Source organism: Dermacentor silvarum, chromosome 2 (assembly GCF_013339745.2).
Source record: "Dermacentor silvarum isolate Dsil-2018 chromosome 2, BIME_Dsil_1.4, whole genome shotgun sequence".
In the NCBI taxonomy this organism is placed as follows: Eukaryota; Metazoa; Arthropoda; class Arachnida; order Ixodida; family Ixodidae; genus Dermacentor; species Dermacentor silvarum.
In genome coordinates, this window is record NC_051155.1 from 103378577 (window position 1) to 103398716 (window position 20140).

Below are 20140 nucleotides of genomic sequence, written 5' to 3' on the forward strand. Positions count from 1 at the left end.
AATTAATCCGGAGCTCTCCACTACAGCATGCCTCATAATCAGAACTGGTTTTGGCACGTAAAACCCCAGAAAGAAGAAGAATATGACAATGCTACCGCAATGCTACCGTTTTTCACGGATGATTGCATTCTCTATACTGTTGTTATCAACAATACATCCCAAGTGCTAATAAATAATAACATTTCTAAATTCACGGATTGGTGGGAGCGTGAGTGAATGCAGTATAATTTTGCTGAGACCGGTGTCTATGACTACTACTACTAAAATGACCCCTCTTCTTTACACTTATTCCATTAGTGGCCAGCAAATCAAGTCAGTTTCTTACATAGCCTACTTAGGCGTAACATTTATCAATAACCTTAAGTTGGATTTGTACATCAATAAACAGTTTTGGAATAGGGGCCCCAAATGTTTTGGAGCGCCAAAGTAGCGTCGACACCACTGCGCATGCGCGAGACGCGAACTGCGTTGGGATTTGCGTTGGGCACGCTATTTCACCGATTTAGCGGGAGCCCCAAAAGCTGCCCCAAAAGCTTTGCGTCAACAAACATGGCGGCCCCCATCTAAGCGACGGCTATCCGACTACCAAACTGGGCTAGATTCGTGGTAACGCGTTAAGTTCGTAAGCTAGGAGAAGTGACTGCGGTTATCGCTTTCTCACAGCTAACGTGTGTAATGAAGATTGATCCACTAGACGCCGCTGATTCCGAATTCGATTGTCAATTTCATGGCTCGTAGGCCTAACGTGGATTAGCTTGGCTGATGAAGGCACGTAAACTTGGTTACTCAAAATAAAGCGCAACAAATCGCGTGCTGCTAATCGAATAACCTCTCATTTGTAATTAAACGCAAAACCACGAAAGTCGAAATTACTCTTCTTATCATAAAATGGTATAGTTTATTTTAATATTTATAATAGTATTTTTTTGACACCGTAGTGCCGTTGCAAGCGCAAGACGCTATTCGCAAACGCAAAGCCCTATTCTAAAACTCTTCACTCCTGCATTCCCCAACCCTAACACCCGCAAAGCTCTTTGGGGCCGCGAACTTTTGGGGCCCCTATTCTGAAACTCTCTAATAAGAAGTGCATGAAGGCCTATAAGAAAGTCTGCTTTTGGCGACGGAAGCTAAAAATCTATCATTCAATTGTTTAGCTAGAAGCAGATCGCACCCTCGTCCGTCCAAGTCCTTGAGTACGCTGCTATCATGTGGTATCCCTGTTATCTAGAGATAACGCGAGCATTGAGCGCATACAGCTTTTTGCAGCGAGTTTCATTTTATCGAATTACCGAACTACATCGTCAGTTTCCTATATGATTCGGTCACTTGAGCTCCAGCTATTGCAACTACGACGGGAGATAGCAAAGCTAAAGTTCTTTGATCTGATATACCGATCGAAAACAGGTCCTGCAACGTTTAAATATTTGCCTGCTCCACAAAAACCGTCGTCACGGCTTAATCATAGCATGATTGTACGTCCGTATCTTGCCAAGAAATAAGTCTCTAAAAAATTCATGCTTTCCTTGCACCGTTTGAACGAAGTCGGCCGAGGTGGCGGTGCGGGTGGCCATAGCCCTCACCCTGCTGGACGACAGAAGGACCATGAGCTACAGCGACTCGCGGATTGCTGTCCGAGCTTTCACCAAAGGAACCTTTTCGGAGCAGGTCCTGCGCATTCTGCCGGACAAGGACATCAAGTCGCACACGATCATCTGGTTCCCCGCACACATGGGGCAGATCGAGGGCGCCCCGCCCAACCTCAACGAGTCGGCCCCCAGAGTTGCGCAAGGAGTCGTTGACCGCGTAGATACCGGGTGGCGCGGCGCTGAGGTTATGGACAATCTGGACCCTCCCTCCTCATATAACGAACTTACCGACCGTTTTTACATGGGAAGGAGACGATATCCTCCGCCACATAGGAAACTAGGCAGACCACAGGCGTTAACACTCAGGTTACTCCAGGTCGGGGCATACCCTAACCCCACACTGTTACACAGAATCTATCCTTTTAGTATTTGCCACGCCATACACCCTGCGCTGTATTCCTATAAATGTCCAAACTGTGATCAATGTGAAACGCTTTACCACATGGTATGGGCTTGCGCAAACACACCACAGCTCACATCCATAACACACCCCACCACACGGCAATGGGAGGCAGCGCTGTCCAGCTCCGACACGACGGACCAGCTCAACCTGGTCAATCGAGCGAGAAGGGCAGCTAAGGCCGCTGGACTCCTAGACTGAGGGGACCACCCACTGCAGAGCGGAGGAGCTACCTACGCTCGCGTGCTCTTTGGATTAAAGTTTATTCTCTCTCTCTCTCTCTCTCTCTCTCTCTCTCTCTCTCTCTCTCTCTCTCTCTCCAGAGATACAATCGACCAATGTTTGCGAGCTATGCTCAGACCTAGCTGAGTTGGAACGTATGCTCTGGCGGTGCCCCGCGTTACGCGACGGCGACGGCGTCGCGTCGTCCATATGTGAGGCTGCTCTAAGCAGCCCCCTCTTGAAGCACAGCTATGAGCTGTCCATAGGGCCTGCGACGCAGCAGAGAGGCTCGGCCTTTCTGTACCGACGTGGGAGCGGCCCGCTATGTGCTGACGCGCGTTCCGAAGGACCTTAATAAAGTTTTGCCATACCATGCCGTCGAGTTATGGAATGCTCTACCTGCGTCGGCTGTTGAATTCAATAATGTATCTTTGTTTGTAAAGTGCTTATAAATCTTCTCACTGTAACCTCTCCTGCTTGGACAATGTAGTTCCCTGAAGTATTGTAAAATAAATAAATAAATCTTTCTATCTGTTATGTGCTTTAGAAATGTAAAACATCCATTTGTACCTTAAACAGCCAGCTTTGAAATTACAGTACACTCGCGATAACACCTGCCATCCTGAGTGCCGCGGAGTGTTGTCCATTATTTTAAGCACCATAGAATCACGAATTTTATATGAAGTACCCAATCATTCGTGCATTTTAATTACAATTAAGAGAACGCGGTGTGATCGCATTCTCTCGAAATGTGAAAGTCGTGGTTCTCTTGCAAGAACGCACCACTAGAAGTAGCGGCTACATAGTAAACAGATTTGCCATGGGCTGCGATGTGTCTATGAAAACTTCGAAAGCTTGTATTTTGTTTCGTTCGTGAAACCGAATGGACGGACAGCGCACTGCACGTCTTGCCCTTTGTTGGCGTCGAAGAAACGTAGCTCGCTCTGCAGCTCCATGTCGTAGCGCTCGAGGATGAACGCCACGGGCAATACGCGCGCCTGTTTCAGCTGCCTCAGAATGAGGTATACCTGCAGCAGATAAAGACAACCAATAAGGAAGCATTGCGAGGACGGACACGCAAATGCACGCCTGGTAAATTTTATTGCAAGACCGCCCCTCCATCGTGGACTGCCGTATAGGGAAAAATCGGGGTAAAGTTTTTTTGTGTGTCAAAATAAGAACAATGCTGAACACTACATGGCAACTTAGCTTAACAAAAAAAAGTGTTTTTACGTCTCCTGCTATGATTTGCTCTCGAACTCATTGAAAACAATAAATTTCGCCCCGTACTTGCTCACAATCAACTATATATGACGACCAAAAAGCAGTCTCTCTAAGTCCTGTCGGGGCATTTTGGACATTGCCCCATCGACTATCTGTCGAACTTCATCGGAGTGTACCAGCGCAACTCAATGGACAGCAGATTCAGAAACTGATAGTTCAGAAGGCTGCCTGAATGTCAGCAACTTTCAGCTAGTAACGTCGAGAGGGCACACCTTGCGATTACCATGTGTATTCACGGCACTCAGTCGTTATGTAATTGCTGCGTTATAGCCAAATTTATTATCAGGATTGAAACAAAGCTCTAACACAGCAGGAAAGTTATGATTAAGTGTCGTGAGTATGCAAGTTATTAGAAGGGCGTACCCACGCGACGTTGCTAACTGAAAGTGCCATAAAATTCGGGTGGTCTTTTGAAATATATTTTTTTAATGTTGCCCATTGAGTTACGCTGGCGTACTGCGATGGAGTTCGACAAATGGCCGCATAGGCAGTGCCCAAGTTTCTTGTGTATGTCTATTAAAGGAGCGGTGTTTCATCTATCAATTTATAGTTTTGATTGGCCCGAGATTCTGCAAATACGATGCGCGTGATTGTTTATGTAAAAAACATTTACCAGGGCAAGCAAACGTTCCTTGAAGCACATCAGCATGCCTTAAAATGGGTCAACCTGCACAATTCTAATGAATTTTGTGGTCACATCAACGGTGTTCTACGGATAAAATTGCAGCTTAGTCGAATTTCTTTTTCTGTCATAGCCCTTCATGTGGATTCATTGAAATATCCTTCAGGATTCTGGGTTAGGTTTGCACTGAATGTTTCTTGCGCGTTTACTTTCACCTATGTCTTCGAACTTCCAAACCAGTTATGTTAGTGTTGTTATAGAGCGCACATTGCTTCTAGATACAACACTGATATCTGTTTAATAATATTCTTCGCCCAAGTTTGTAGACGACATTGTGTCCTAATATGTACTTTTGAAAAGGTCCTTGAAGATTTAATGTGGTGCGGGGCGTCACACACTGCTTGCACAAAAGTCGCAATCACTCTTACCGCGAGGCATTGCATCGCAAAAACAAATACGGGAGGTTGAGCCTGTGTCAATATTACATTGTCAGGAAAATTCCCTTTTCGTCTCTACTACACCTGCTCTGCAAAATACTTAAGTAATTACTAAACCCACGTACTCTGATTCTTGCCTAACTCCGGCGGCCTTAGACTGAGACGTACGGTTTTGATTCACCTTGGCTGCGAAAGTCCCCTCCACTTCGAAGAAAGTGTCCTCCGTCAGGTCATCGTCGCCTTTATAACGCCTCGTCATGGCTGAGTGGTGATGGCACTGGATATTGCCTGGGGGTATTGTGCATATCTGCGAGAACAATGAGCATGCAGATTTAAATAGTTGGTTACTTTTCTTTGATGCGTGAGGTTAAAGGTTTAATGGCTATGCGCGCCCTCACAGGAAATTATATAGGCGAGAAATAACTCCCGTACGCAAAATAACCAAATTTGGGCAATGTTTTACAGCGCAGCTCTTAGGCGCCCATTGCCGCGACGAGCGTCGGCGTTGGCGTCGTCACTCGTAACCGAGCGAACGAACGCAGCGAAGGATGAAAGAGCGAACGCGCAGCGCCGCGGGGGATGAAAGACACGAGAGGGAAAACGTAGAGGAGGGTGCAGCGCAACCATGAGGCGGAAAGTGAAGGAGGGTAGGGCGAAAGCGTGAGAAGAAAGGCGTAGTGCGGCGATGATGACTACGAGAGGGCACCAGAGTAGCGCACGTCATCGGGCAGGTCTGTCGGTGGCAGATGCTGTGAATCGCGCCCACGCGTCACCCACGCTCTGGCTCTCGCGATCTCCAGATTAGCGAGGCAGTCGCGCCACTCTTCGCTCCGTTTGCCGCGTGCCGCACGTGACAGATTGTCCGCGCTAGCCAATATATCGCGAAATGAAAACACGTATAGAGCATCGCTCGAATTTCACATTAGGCACTATAGTAATGGTCGGTGATTTTTTTTTTTTTTTACAGCCGAATGCATAATCCCGCCAAGCATGTTTTGGGAATCATATGTACAAGACGCTAAGCAGGCACCGTTGTGAGCAGAAGTGTGGAAGAATTTTCAGTTCTAGCCCTAGAGCGAGAAAGTGAGATAGAAATCAAATCGGTTTAACACTCAGGCCATTGTTGTACTATAGTTGACCTCAGACTACATGTCTAGAAGCGAAACGAATAACACATGTATATATACAGGGTGCTTCAGCGAACACTTTCAAAAATTCTTAAAGGTTACCTGTGGCACATAGCACAATTCTAGTTCATGAGCTGGTCTACTAGAAGAGGCGGCCATTTTTTGCACAAGAAATTGAAATGCATAATTGAATAACTAACAAAATTTCACTCATTCAGTTTTTAAGTAATTTCCTGATGGCCCATATTGCAATTTACAAATTGTAGCGGTGGAGTTCGCAAGGCGGACCCACTTGGAATGAATTCTCTGCATGCACCAGTTTCGAGATATGAATTCCCGAACTTTGCGAAGAAATGCATTGGCGTTCCATTGGTTTCTTAACAAAACGTCGCTTTATGCATTGGAGCACAAGTTAACTGGAACGCCAATGCATTTCTCTGCAAAGTTCGGTAATCAATATCTCGAGACTGGTGTTATCCTGAAAAATAATTCCAAGTGGATCCGCATTGAGAAATCCACGACTACAATTTGTAAATTGCAATATGGGATATCCGGTAATTAGTAATAACTTAATTAGTGAATTTATGTTGATTAGTCCATTATGCATTTCATTTTTTGTGCAAGTAATGTCCGCCTCTTCGAGTAGACCAGCTCATTAACTATAATTGGGCTACCTGCCACAGGCAATGTATATAAATTTCGAAAATGTTCTCGGAAACACCCTGTACATATATATATATATATATATATATATATATATATATATAACGATACCTTACAGGCCCACAGAGCATTGAGTAAGGGGGGATTACTCAATACAATGAAAGCACAAGCAAACTAGTATAAAACGGGGTTACAATGCAGGTGAACATCAAAACGCAACGCAACAGAGTAAATTGCAAAATGTAAAGCAAGTTTCCAACGCACGTGAAAAAAAATGCAGCACAACAGAATACGTTTCCGAAATAAGCACTAAAAGAGCCTTTGAGTGCAAGTGAAGAAAAAACAAACAAACAAAAACGCAACACATCGCAAAATAAACAAAAGAACTTAAACGACGAGACCATGTTACATCACTATTTAACAAAAAATATGTACCTCAAGCTTGTGGCTAAATGTGTTAAGGTTATTATCACAGGCGATATCATTGGGAAGATCATTCCACATGCGGATGGCTTGTGGAAGTGCGGATGTGTTAAAAGCGTTCGTATTGCCAAACATGCGCGTGAAGCTGAGGTGATTATGTAGCCTGCGCGACGTAAAAAGTGGGCGTTCAAGGTGCAATGAGGCTATTTTATTGCTGTAGACGTACTTGCGAAACAGGCATAGGAGAGATATTTGACGGCGGATGGCCGATGGTTGAAGGGAATGATCAAGTTTAATTTGAGTCACACTTGAATGATTGTCATAGTTACTTGAAATGTAACGGGCGGCTGTGTTCTGAACTGCTTCAAGCAGGTTAATTTGATAATGAGCGGAAGGGGACAAAACAGATGAGGCATATTCAAGTTGTGGGCGGACGAAAGTTAGATAGGATAATTTGCGAACGTTTGAGGGGCAATGACGGAGGTTGCGTCGTAGATGCCCTAAAGTTTTTGGGGCTTTCGCGCACGCAGCAGTGATGTGTTCAAACCAGGAGAGGCCTGGTGTAAGGTAAACGCCAAGATATTTATAACATGATGCCCGGGAAAGCTTGTCTCTCTGTATGTTGTAGGAAAAAATGGAAACATCACGCTTACGTCCGAAAGAAATAATTTTACATTTGTCACTATTTAGTCTCATGAGCCAGGTGTACACCAGATAGATATAATGTTGAGATCGTCTTGAAGGATCAGGTGGTCGTCGGGACTGTTTATTGCTTTGTATAACATGCAGTCATCAGCAAAGATTCTAATACTTGATGATATGTTATTCGGCAGGTCATTTGTACAGATCAGGAAAAGAAGCGGGCCTAGAACGCTGCCCTGTGGGCCGCCAGAAAAGACGTAGGAAGAGTAAGAGGAAGTATTATTAACAATCGTGAGCTGCTTGCGAAGTGAAAGGAAATTCCGAAGCCATGATAAAGTGAGAGAACCTAATCTAAGGGCAGATAATTTAGAAATAAGGCGGCAATGGGCGATACAATCGAAAGCTTTGGCAAAATCAAGAAATATGGAATCGGTCTGTAGGCCATTGTTCATGTTTGAATGAAGGTCAGTGCAATTCCAGTAGCTGTGTTTCGCATGACATGCCCTTCCTGAATCCATGCTGGTTTGGAAAAAAAGAATTTGTTAGTCTCCAGGTGATTGTAGACGTGGGAGGCGATTATATGCTCAAGAAGTTTGAAACAGATGCATGTGAGGGATATCGGACGGTAGTTTTCAGGTAAATTCTTATTTTCGGATTTAAAAATCGGTATTATTTTAGCAATTTTCCAGTCGTCTGGTAATTGTCCAGATGATAGTGACTGTCGAAAGATGTGGTACAATATTGTGCTGGATATAAAAACGGTATTTTTTAGCATTTTGGAGTTAATATCACCGACACCGGCTGAGGAAGATGCCTTAAGCTGCCTAACTTGATATGCGATACCATCCACCGCGATTTCAATGGGCTGCATGTACTGGTAGTTGTGCTCAGGGACATATGGCACGTCGGAATGATCTTCCCGAGTGAATACAGATGCCAAAAACGTATTGAATGCAGACGAGCACTCGGAATCTGAGAGAGGAAGGTTGTTATCATCCAGTAATGATAACTGGTTTGTGCCTTGGTCAAGGGATTTGAAGCGCCAGAATTTCTTTGGATAATTTTGCAAAAGGAAGATAAATCGGTGTGGAAATATTTATCTTTGGCATTGCATATTGCAGAACAGTAACTGGTCAAGCATTGTTTGTATTGTTCCCAAGCAGAAGATGTACCAACGCGCTTCGCATTACAGTACAAGCGTTTTTTCCTGTTTCTATGTTTACGAAGGGATTTGGTGAACCAAGGGTTTCATTTATCGTCAGAAATTGTGATAATTGGGATACATTGGTCAATGAACGAGGGCATTTTATCTCTGAAAAGTGCCCTGTTTTCATTTACAGGCCGATTTTCGAAAGAAGGTAGTAAAACTAGATTTTAAAATGTTTCGAGTTCTACGTTCATTTTGTTATAGTCGGCTTTGTTGTAGTCCCGGATTTTCTTTTTTGATATTCCTGTGAATGGCAGAGGCAAGTGCAATGTTACTTCAATTAAATTATGATCACTACAGCCTTTTTGACAAGACACTGTCTTAAGTGTTTCCGGAGCGTTCGTCAGTAACAGGTCTAACGTGTTTACACCACGGGTAGGCTGATCAATGACTTGAAACAGGTTAAAGTTAAGGCTAAGTTTATAAGTTTTGTTGAAAGGCTACACGGTGACGATAAATTGGTCCAATCAATTAGCGGTAGATTAAAGTCTCCAAAGAGATAAATTGCATCTGCGGGAGAACGATTTTTGGCGTTAGTGATACTAGCATGAAGTTCGTGTACAAAGGTATTGCTAGAATCCGGCGGGCGGTAGCAAATCCTAATTAGGATTTTAGCAGTATTTAGTCACACAGACTATCCAGATGATTTCAAGGGTCGAGTGCAGATTGAGCGCGTACGAAGTGAGCGCGTTTTTTGCACCAAGAAGGACACCGCCACCACTTTTGTTGATGCGATCTTTGCGATATATCTTGTAGCGTTTACTATCGGCAAGAACCTCGGTATTATATATATATATATATATATATATATATATATTCATAGAACTGGTAATTTCTAGATTATTCCTTGCTATTACACGTAACAAAAACAAACATTATTGGCCCTTTCGTTGGCTAGAGTTCCTTTTTAAACTGCTGGAACCAGTAGGACTGTGCCCTATTTGCGGTTTCACATCCTCGAGGCTAGAAGTTTAATACTGCGAATCTTGATTTGTGTTCCAGACAGTTCGGAAGCTGGTCATTCGTTAGAATAATATGCGTGGTAAATGCACGAACTATACGGCCGATAATGAATCTCAACTACGCTTATGAATTAGTACCGCTTCAAGATTTGGCGATTGCACAGTAACTTTCTGATTGATGATATATTTCCGGAAGTACCAGCGTTTTATGGTAAAAGTCGGTGTTGGCCGATACTTTAAGAATAACACGAATAATGGCATTAGCTAGCTTAAAATATGATGCACTTGCACTAACCATAGTGACACGTGCACGTATTTATCCTTTTCTCTGGGACTGCATTTCACCCGCTAACCACTTAAAGTTCTCGCTCAGCCCAAGACGCGCCTGCATTACTGGAATTTCCACTAATGTTATCGCTGATTCTATCTCTTGTGTATGTTCTCGCCGAACCTTGTGTAATCAGATTGCATGCGCGATACGAATTGTGTAGTAGTTTCGGGAAGGCACGCGGGCGCCAACGATTACATTGAAACTTTCAACGAGACATGTATGAAAGCCGACGCGCTTGACCCGCACATCAGATTTCGACGATCGCCGAATCTTTTCGCTGCTATCATTGTGCTGCGAGTGTCACTTGTTTTGTGGGCACAAGTTCGCCCTATAAGAGTTACTTTCGTCATTCACGGTTTTGCCACTGTGTTTATGACGATCACTACAAGGTGACAATATCCACATATCTTCGAAATGGAGGAAGTTCGACATTATATTCATGCTGCGCTTTTTACTAAACAGACCAGGGTGACGAAATATGGCTAGTTGGGGGAACAAGGCACGAAACTGAAAACACGGAGCCGTGTGAAAATGAAGCAGGCGCGCTCTCTACCTGGCTGTTTATTGGCAGCCATTCATTGTGTTAGTTCGTGGTGTTTATAAAGCAGTTTATTATTGCACGTAACAATCAACGGACTTTTTATGAACGCCTGTAGCATTTCAATGCACAAGTTTCTTAAATTGCGTGGCTTCTGCGCGTTGTCTGAACTTGTTTAAGATAGTCAGTGTAAAAGGCATTGGTGCAGATTCAATCGATATCGTTATTCCAGTTCACTTAATTCTATGGTGACTCTAGAAGTATGCTTAAAAACGACGTGATCGTAACCAAATAGATAACTCTAACGTGAAGCATTTTTGTACCCATTTGAGAATTTCCTAAATTATGGTAGGGGAAATATTCTTGAGGGTGGCCGGCAATTCAACATTCTGCAGATTTATTTGCTCATTGAGAAGGCAGTCGGGATTTTGGAGGAATGTTTGGATTGTAATAAACCATTGGCAGCGAGACGTCGCCGGAAATCGTCTATCATTGTTGTTACTTAATGAAGTACTTATTATTGAAAACGCTCCCGTGAGCCTGTTCAAAATAAAAGTGACTTATTTATAAACTACACCATTCGGCAGAAGTTCCCAGATTTAACATGAGGACAACTGTTACGTAAAACACGTAGCAGTTACACTTCTCTTAGGCTTCACATCCAACAGCCGCAGTCTCGCTGAAACAAGGCTGAGCAGTGAATAAGATAACAGTGAATGGCACACTTACATGCGTCAAGTTCAGAGGAATCTCGACGCAGCTGACTCCAGTCCGGAAATTTATCACCGTGTCTTTCGGGCACTGCTTTGCCATGAGGGTCATGGATATTGCCATTGATTTGGAGCCGACTTGTCTTCTCATAGGTTGAACCAAATCATGGTCTATGACTGAACTCTGTAAAGTAAAGCGCAGCTATGTATAACCTGTTGACCAAAATAAGAACTGGACTTTCTATACGAGTTTTTTATTCAAGTAAAGCGCATGATGCAGCATACGGCTACTGTATTCTACTTTTCAGCCACAATAAACTCCTCTGCGCCTTACCTAAAACGATGTCATTATGTGCTGTGACCGCCGCAAGCAAGAATGCTACACATATTTATATTGATTACGAAATAAGCGAATGCAAGTGGATGGTAAATGCCACGTGAAGCTTCATCTAAATTGAAGCGTAATGTGCACAAAGGCTTATGTATATTGCAACCACATGCCGGATCATTCGTGAATCGAGGCTGCATTGAAGTTATGAACCCTGTATTACAGACATATGAGCCGTTGTATTGTGACAAGGATCTTGGTGTAATAAGCTTGATTGAAATAACGACCACCAAAGGTTCCAAAAATCTCAAGCAGGTTTGTATACATATGTGAAAGATAATCACCACAGTGTGGGCAAAGCTTAACCAGACAATTTTAAGTAAGCTCACCGCTAAAAAGTTGAAATATGCGTAAGCAGTTTCTTGCACCGTCTTTGGGTATGTTACAAGGCTGTCTGCACGTTTCGAACAAAATAGGCTTGTCTTCCTCCTTTGGCCTGAGCCTACTCAGGAAGAAAGAGGTTACAACAAATTGACGGTCATCTTATTTAGGCAAACGCAACACCTTTTAGTATTCCCTGAAAATTATGAATGCGTGTGTGTAACCGTACATCCTACAAATGAATCGACAACTTTTGATACATTCAAACAACTCTGATGACAGGTTTGTTCGGTGTCTGCTAACCATATGCCGACAATTGTCTGTGTATAGCTGTTTTGTTGGCTATATCACAGCGGTCCGTTTACTGCAGTTCCAGCTTCAGACGTAAGGAAAACGAAGAAACCACGCGCAGTAAAAACTTACCAAGTTCTGTTCATTCATTTTCACCGAATAGAAGTTGTCGAAGTACAGGTGTGTAAACGTGCGGCTGATTCCTGACACTCGGTACACGAAGGTGACTGATGGTTTGCTGTTGGGGCAAAAATTATAGATAAAAAAAGGAATTTGGCTACCATGCCACAAGAACAGCACAAAATACATACAATCGTCTTCACACCTGCTCCGCACATTCCACTTTTATAAAACCAACAGAGCCTACTCTGCACGTCTAACTCCGCGTCAGCGCGAACGCCTCAAGCGACGGCGAGAGCGTCCGTGTCGGGGGAGTGGCCGTTGTGAAAGCGTTGACAGCGCTAGCTTGGTGGCCTATGCACCGCTGCCCGCAGCGTTATTAAAAAGTTATCTTTCATGTTATGGGTCCGTGTCGAAGTCACAACTGCTGCATTGTTGTATGCAACAATATGCTTACAGCAACGCGGCCGGGCCAAGATTTATGCTTGCCCATTTATGCATTTTGGATAGCGTTTCTGTGGGAATTACAACTTCCCGCCGACTTAACAACGACGCGTGCGGTACGCCGTGCACGATAATGAATGCCCGCTAATGAAAAGAGATCAAACTCCTTTAAAAGCTTTTGCTCTTACGCACACAGCAGATATTCCCATAGCATGCTGAGAACAGACTTGTAAATTGGCCTAGCGAAAGCAAATTGCAACGGCCATGGCCTTAATCACTTTACTGATTAGTTTAAGTGGTTTGCACGCCAAATACTGAAGCGCAGAGAATCAATTAGAACATGCTCTTCCTACCTGGCCACATGAAGCATCATGACTCTCAAAGCTGAACGATTTCCAGCGAACACGTCGTACCTGATCATCCCATGGTACGACTGTACTTCATCGGATAGAATCTGCGCGCAAGACACATAGAGAATTGGCTTAACAAGTTTGTCTGCACTATCTCACTGACACAGCATGTTGTTTGTGTCACAGGATATAGACGTTACAAATGAATGCCACAGACTGGTGTTGAGAGCATGTTTGCTACACCTGACTAAGCTTAAGAAATCAATTCAAGTTGGCTAGCTGGCATACATGAATTAGCGAAACTCGGAAAGAAAGCAAATAAGACGAACATGACAAAACAGGAGATAGAGGGCGCCTTGTTTGTCTTCTTTCTTTCACCCTTTCTGATTTTCGCAATTTCATCAAAATGTTATGAAACACCATCTCCCACGAACAGCCACCCTTTAGCTGGTAGTGCTTTGAAGACGGCTCGGAAAGGGTGGAGTAAAAAGAAACCCACGAAAATAGCTCTCTGACTTATCATAAACCAGGAAAACTAAAATTCAAGGTTAGCACTGTTGCCATGCGTTTTGTTTTTCCTCGTACCAATGGCTACGAGATATGACAGCAATAATACAGAGCCTGCGATGAGGTTGAAGACATGCACGTTCGATGCACATCTTTCATCGTGAATGCTTCAGCATGAGCTCTTGAATGTGCCACTTCAGTGCCGTCGAGAACAAATACACCGCCGATGGTTTCGAGAACGCTTTATTATTATCGCGTATTCTTTATGTCCGCTGCCGGACGAAGGCATCTCCCAGCGATCTCCGATTCCCCCTGTCTTGCGATAACAGATTCCATTAACTTATGCCTGCAAATTTTCTAGTTTCATCGCACGACCTAATTTTCTGCCATACTAGACTGCGCTTGCCTTCTTTTGACACCCAATCTGTCAATACAATATATGCCCAGTTACTGCTGGCCTGCCCCGCTCCATTATTTCTTCTTAATGTCAGCTTAACTCTCTGCTCTCGTTAACGTTACGTCTAATATTTTTGTTCCAACCCTTCTTGCGCGGTCCTTAACTTTCTCTCAAGTTTTTTTTTTTTGTTAACCTCCAAGTTTCTGCCTCATACACAAGTACCGGTATAATGCAATGATTGTACAATCTTCTAGTAAATGTCATTGGTTATCTCCCAGTCATGATTTGGTAATACCTGCCGTACGTACTCGAACCCATTTGTATTTTTCTGGAAATGTCTTACTTATAATCAGGTTCCCCTGTGACTACTTCACCTAGGTAAACGTACTTTTGTGCAGGTTCAGGAGACTGATTGCCAATCATCAATTCTTGTTCTCTTGCCAGGGACTTGGACACTACCTTTGGCTTCTGCATATTATTGTTCAACCCTACTCTTGCACATTCTCGCTAAAGTCCTCAGTCATATGGCTCGTGCTACGTGCGGGTGCATGTCAGTTTTTCCTTTCATGAACCTTCCTCCAAAGTGCGGAATTCTGCAGAACTAATTTTCTAAATTAAATGTCCATGTGCTTCGAGTTGTCGATTAATTCGCCCTCGCGCTGTGATCTGCTAGCTCCTGGTTAGCAGAGATCGTAGAACGACCTGTCCCCGTAAAGGCGTTGGTCCCGGGGGCGACTGTATATAATGTAAAAGCATTATATGCCACATTACGCGAAAATCCGTCTTAGTGGAAGGCGTCACCGAATTATGGTACCAAAAATGGCCGACAGCGCAAAGAATAAAAATACGTCATAAAATGCACGGTTGACGTCAAATTTCTCAGGGAGGTTCCTGTAAAAGAAGAGTAAATAATGACTTTGACAAGAAAATTTGGTATATTTTGGCCTGGGTCGGAACCGAACCCGGGCTTCCGGGGTGCGAGACAAGATCGCTTCCCCGACGCCACGCTGGCTCCACGGTTCTGGTTGGCTAAAGGTGGGCCTAGTGCGTGCAGTCATTGCACACGTCACGTCGCAGCCATCTGTCTAAGTAAAGGCGTAACCTAGTGCGTGCGTCATTGGGCACGTGACGGCGTAGCCAATGGGGAGAAGGTGGCGCCAGGTCATGAGTGTATAAAAGGAGTGTATGACATAAAAAGCATTATTGTCCAATTGAACGCCGCCGAGCGGTCCTTCGAGTTATGAGAGAAAAGACTTTATTCTTTTTTAAAGACTTTATATGAACTACTCGCGGGCAAGTGAGCGCGTTGAGACGCTTACCGAGGCGCATTTAGAACGCAGACGAGAGCTTCCGCGGACAAGGTACGCGCGGAAAAAAATATTTCAGCAAAGGGACTCTAATGCTTTCGTATTTCCACACGTAAGCACTCTTAAGTGTCTCTGCCAAATTTTTCTAGCGAAGCTTGTATTAGCTGAGAAGTTTCCGTGGCATTGTGGTTATGCAAAAACTCACATGTGGCGCATACCCGCATTGCATATGCGGGTATGAGCCAGGGCCAAGACAGAAAGAAACAAAGAAAGGAGGAGGAGAAAGAAATAAAGAAAGGAAGAAAGAGAGAAAGAGAGAGAGAGAAAGAATGAATGAATGAATGAATGAATGAATGAATGAATGAATGAATGAATGAATGAATGAATGAGCAGGTGCAGGGAAAGCTGTGCCGGCGCCGGATCACATGACGCACGCGACTAGTCAGAGTCGTTTGGTGTGTCGCGGGGAGGGAAAGGGAAGGAAAGCGGTTCGTGCGCGCTCCGTCGGGTTTCCCTCGCCTCAGATAAGTTTCGGTCCGCTCCGCTACGCTACACGCATAACTAAAATACCGTAACTAAAACGTGAAAATCGCCCGCCGCTCCGCTGTGGCTTAGCGGGGCAACTCTGAGCAGAGCGGACCGTAAAGACGCTCAACTAAAACACTGGACTATTAGAAATGTTCCTGATTAAGGTTTTTAAGCCTTACTCATAGTTCTACGGCACAAACAAAAAATTATTCACGGCAGCGTGCACGGAAGTACGAGCGGCTCTTTTCTCAGACGGCGGCGCCTCGCCGACTAAAGCCCCTATATAAAAAAAGTAGCGTCACGCTTTGAAGAATGCCGCCGCCTCCTCGCACACCCTGTCCGAGGCCGACGCCGCATTGGTATTGGCCTAATGGCATCACGTGGACCGCCGAGCCGCCGGACGCTGGCTGCGTTTGTTTACGATCACGCTCCGTCGCCATTTTCGCTTGATAAGCGTCTACCGACTGGCGAGGAGCGCACGTTGGTACCGTTGCTCTTCCTTGTTGTTTAAGTTTGAGAATGCGTTAAACTAAGTTTTGTGGGAAGTGCGACGTCGCTTCAAGGCATTTTCCATAACCATGGCTTGCTGCACCTTTGGATGCCAAAATACTTCTAGCAAAGGCAAGCGACTCTTCTCGATACCGTCCGGCAAGCGCGACGGGTTAAGAAGAAAGACGTGGATTCATCGAATTGGCAGGAAGAAATTTAATAAACTTCTAAAACTGCATCTTGCACTTGTTTAAACTCATGCATGCGAACAATGCCTGTATTGCTAAGTGTAATTATGCACACAGACTTGTGACGGTAAAAGCATACCTGTAATTCATCTATGCTGAAAATAAACCATGAACTACCAACTCGAATGCTGTTTCAGATCATTTTGACCTCTACTAAAATATTTAATTTAGCGCAATTTAGGCTGCATCACAGCGCAGCAATTCTTCGCGCGTCATCACTTCAATAAAGTCGTATCTCGCAAATTCAGAGTGAGCACAACCGTTCCCAAAGCATGCACCTTAATGCAACTCTGTTCGTGACAAGTACGTCACTTCGTGAACGGACGAGCTAACGTGACAAGTCACAAACCTGAAAAAATAATTTACTGAACGTAAGCTCACTATGCTCTAGTTTGAGACTGAGTGAAGCGCTGCATGTTACCGCCTTCCCGTTTCGCGAGCGAATGCTAAAAAAAGTTGTCGCAGTTTCACCTGAAAGGTGAAGCATCAATTGCGATAGCAAATTTGTAGAGAGATATACGGAGTAATGATATTAGCTTTATCAGCTGTATAAACTTGGACATGCAGCAGCACCGGCAACGCGCCGAACTGTTGTCGACGCCGTCGGCATTTTGCCCGCGTTCGCTCAAAATGCGTGCGGCGTTGGTGACTGTTGCCGGAGCCTCTGATATAAATAGGCACTCGGTGCCGCAGCTAAACGTCGCCTCCCTTCCCTCCCCCTTCCCCCCCCTCCCCCACGGCCTCTCGCGCATCGGAAGAAGGCGCGTTTGCTCTACATATATGGTGATTGTAAAGGAGGAAAGAGACGCCTACTTCTGCAGCCCTTAAGGAAGCACGGCGCAGAACGCGCGTTTGTTCTCCGCCGTGCGTTCACTCCCCGTGAAAGAGCGCGTCCCTCGCGCCCTTTCACTCGCACCTACAGCGTTCGGCGGCGCGCGGCCACGATTTCATCTCCATTGACGTCATACGGAACCTCACGGCGACGGCGACGGCGACGCCGACGGCAGAAATCTGCTTTTGAGTGTCCATATAATTGCTATCGCAATAAAAAATGATTTCATTTTCTATGTACGCAGAGTCCCGACTGGATGACCGGCCGCGCAAAATTCTGTCGAGTATGAGGCACTAGAACCATAATAGGACAAGCGCCCACCCCGAGCCTTGGCGCGTGCTTATAATATTGGCAAGCACGCATGTAGGCAGCTTTGTAGCTTGTAATGCCCCATCGAACCTTCAGAGCAGCGATTGTTTGTGTCCTCTATCAGCCTTTTTACGTCATCTGATACGCGTCGCGAATTCACATGGTATGGACGGTGCGGATTATTTAGGTTACCGAGGGCTTGCTGGAGGCCAAGATGTTGACATTCGATCACAAACTTATTATTTACACCAATTCGCAACAAGATCTTGCGACACGCGCTTGACAAATGTTACGTACCTAATTGTAGCGCACGCGATACATTCGGAGTCGTCATGGTACGGCGTTGGCGCTCGTTTAGGTTCTTAAAAGAAGTTTTCAAAACAGGAATAAACGAAAACCTGCCGTCACTGAATTTATATAACCCTCCTTACAGAAATTCTATGCTGTACACGAAGTTACTCGAAGGTAGAAAGCAAACGCAAACGCTCAAACGCACCGCCTTGCTAAGCGCGCATTCACTCTGCGAAAGGTCGTCTGCTACGCTCGAGCGGTGTAGGCGGCGCCACGGTCGAGGAGCGAGCGCGAAAGAGAGGAGAATCGAGGAGGAGAGAAGGTGGAGGAGGAGAGTGTCGCTACTTTTTTTATATAGGGGCTTTATCGCCGACGAGACACTGGCGCCCCATGGTGGCGCGCATGCGAAATGGTTGCTGCGGAAGTCGCTTGCAAAAGTTGCCAGCGGCGCGGCCGCGTTCACACGCTGATTGGTCGATGCTCATCGAGCCACTTCCGGCGGCGGCGCCGGCGGTGAGATCTCTGGTACGGTGGCTAGAAGGGGGAGGTGAGAGCTACGGCGGCGGCGGAGTGTTGCAAGCAATCATGACAGCAGCGGCGGCGCTGCAGTCGACAGCAAGATCGCTCCCCGGGCGCGGAAGCACGTGCGGCGGTTGGTGCCGCGGGTTTAGAAGCTGGCGTTTCTGTTCGCAATTAGCGGTCGCATATTTGACATAACTAGCGTTAAGCTAATGCATATCGCGCCTTGTTAGTAGATGAGACAATAAATGAATAGCAGCTATCCTCTGATGAAGGGTTAAGTGTTAAAATGCATTAGATTCGGGCACGTCACGGCCGGCACAAATATTTTTCGCTCGTCTCGGTCACACGCGTTCTACGTGCTTTCCCGAATCGCCGGGAGTGAAAAAAAGAATGATTTCAGCTAATGCGAAGAAGATTATGCTAGTGGTGTGGGTAAAAAAAGCTGCACCGATTTCTAGGCTCGCAGTGAGGAGCTCCTTAGGTCATATTACTGCGACGCATTGCATCCTGCTCGTCAAATTGGCTAATATCAATATATGATGCTTTAAAAATCATTCCACATAGGAGTTAAGTAAACAAACTTATTTTAGTTGCTGATGAACTAGAACGGCGGGGACATGAAGATTACTGAAAAGGACGACATACAGCACTTGATTATATGATCCATTATACAGGGTGTCCAAACTATGATGCAACAAGATTTAAAAATATACAAATGCTCCGTAGCTGTACAGAACAAAGGCAATGTTGTTTGCCGTCGCTTGTAGACACTCAGATTATTTTTGCATTCCACCTAATTACATAATCAGTCTTCATTAATTAAGCAACTTCTGAAATATTATAATTAGATGAAAAGTGTCAATGTGAAAATTGTAGAGCAACTTGAAAAACTACCGATACAGCTTTGTGTATCTCAATACGTGCTACACAAAAGTGTTTTTCCAAGCGTGAAAGAAGCCCGCGAATACACGCAAATATGCCGCGCGACTGGCCGCTTGAGGCACTTTGCGTGTAAAGGAAAATTGTATCAGTAGTTTATTAAGTTGTTCTACAATTTTCACACTGACACTTTTCATCTAATTGTAATATTCGAGAAGTTGATTAATTAAGACTAATTATATAAGTAAGCGGAATGCAAAAAATAATAGGAGTATCTACAAGCGACGGCAAACAACATTGCCTTGGTTCTGTCCAGCTACGGGGCATTAGGATATTTTTAAATGTTGTTGCATGATAGTTGGGACAGCCTGTAGATGATTCAACTGGGGTTCGAAGTGCAGCTCGCAGATCTTGCAAGTCCTGTTTAAGGCCTTATATGCATGGGGCCCGGGCCGCTGCCACGCTTTAAGTGCCTCATCGTCATCAGGTACCGAGAAAAGGGATGTTTTTTTTTTCTTCTGCTTTTCTAGCAGAAACATAGCCTGTTGTGCACTCGGCGCAAAACAGTGCGTCTGTCGTTTCATGCGACTTGCCATGGCTTCCTGGCATGGCAACGTCTAAAACTATTGTCACCACAAGGAGGTACAACTGCACAGGGTGAATGCAAACAGAAATGAGCCGTGGAGCTAAAAGAACCGAACAG

General features: G+C 44.9%; 1 protein-coding gene across 1 annotated transcript in view; it reads right to left on the bottom strand.

Moving 5' to 3' along the window:
• Positions 1 to 20140, bottom strand: part of LOC119440264 (uncharacterized) — a 58954-nt gene that overhangs the window by 8255 nt on the left and 30559 nt on the right. The window contains exons 3-6 of the mRNA XM_049662840.1: positions 12347 to 12452; positions 11234 to 11398; positions 4793 to 4918; positions 3181 to 3296 (exon numbers count right to left, since the gene is read on the bottom strand). Of these exons, the coding sequence (XP_049518797.1) occupies positions 3181 to 3296; positions 4793 to 4918; positions 11234 to 11398; positions 12347 to 12452 (513 nt within the window). The remainder of the gene's footprint in view (positions 1 to 3180; positions 3297 to 4792; positions 4919 to 11233; positions 11399 to 12346; positions 12453 to 20140) is intronic.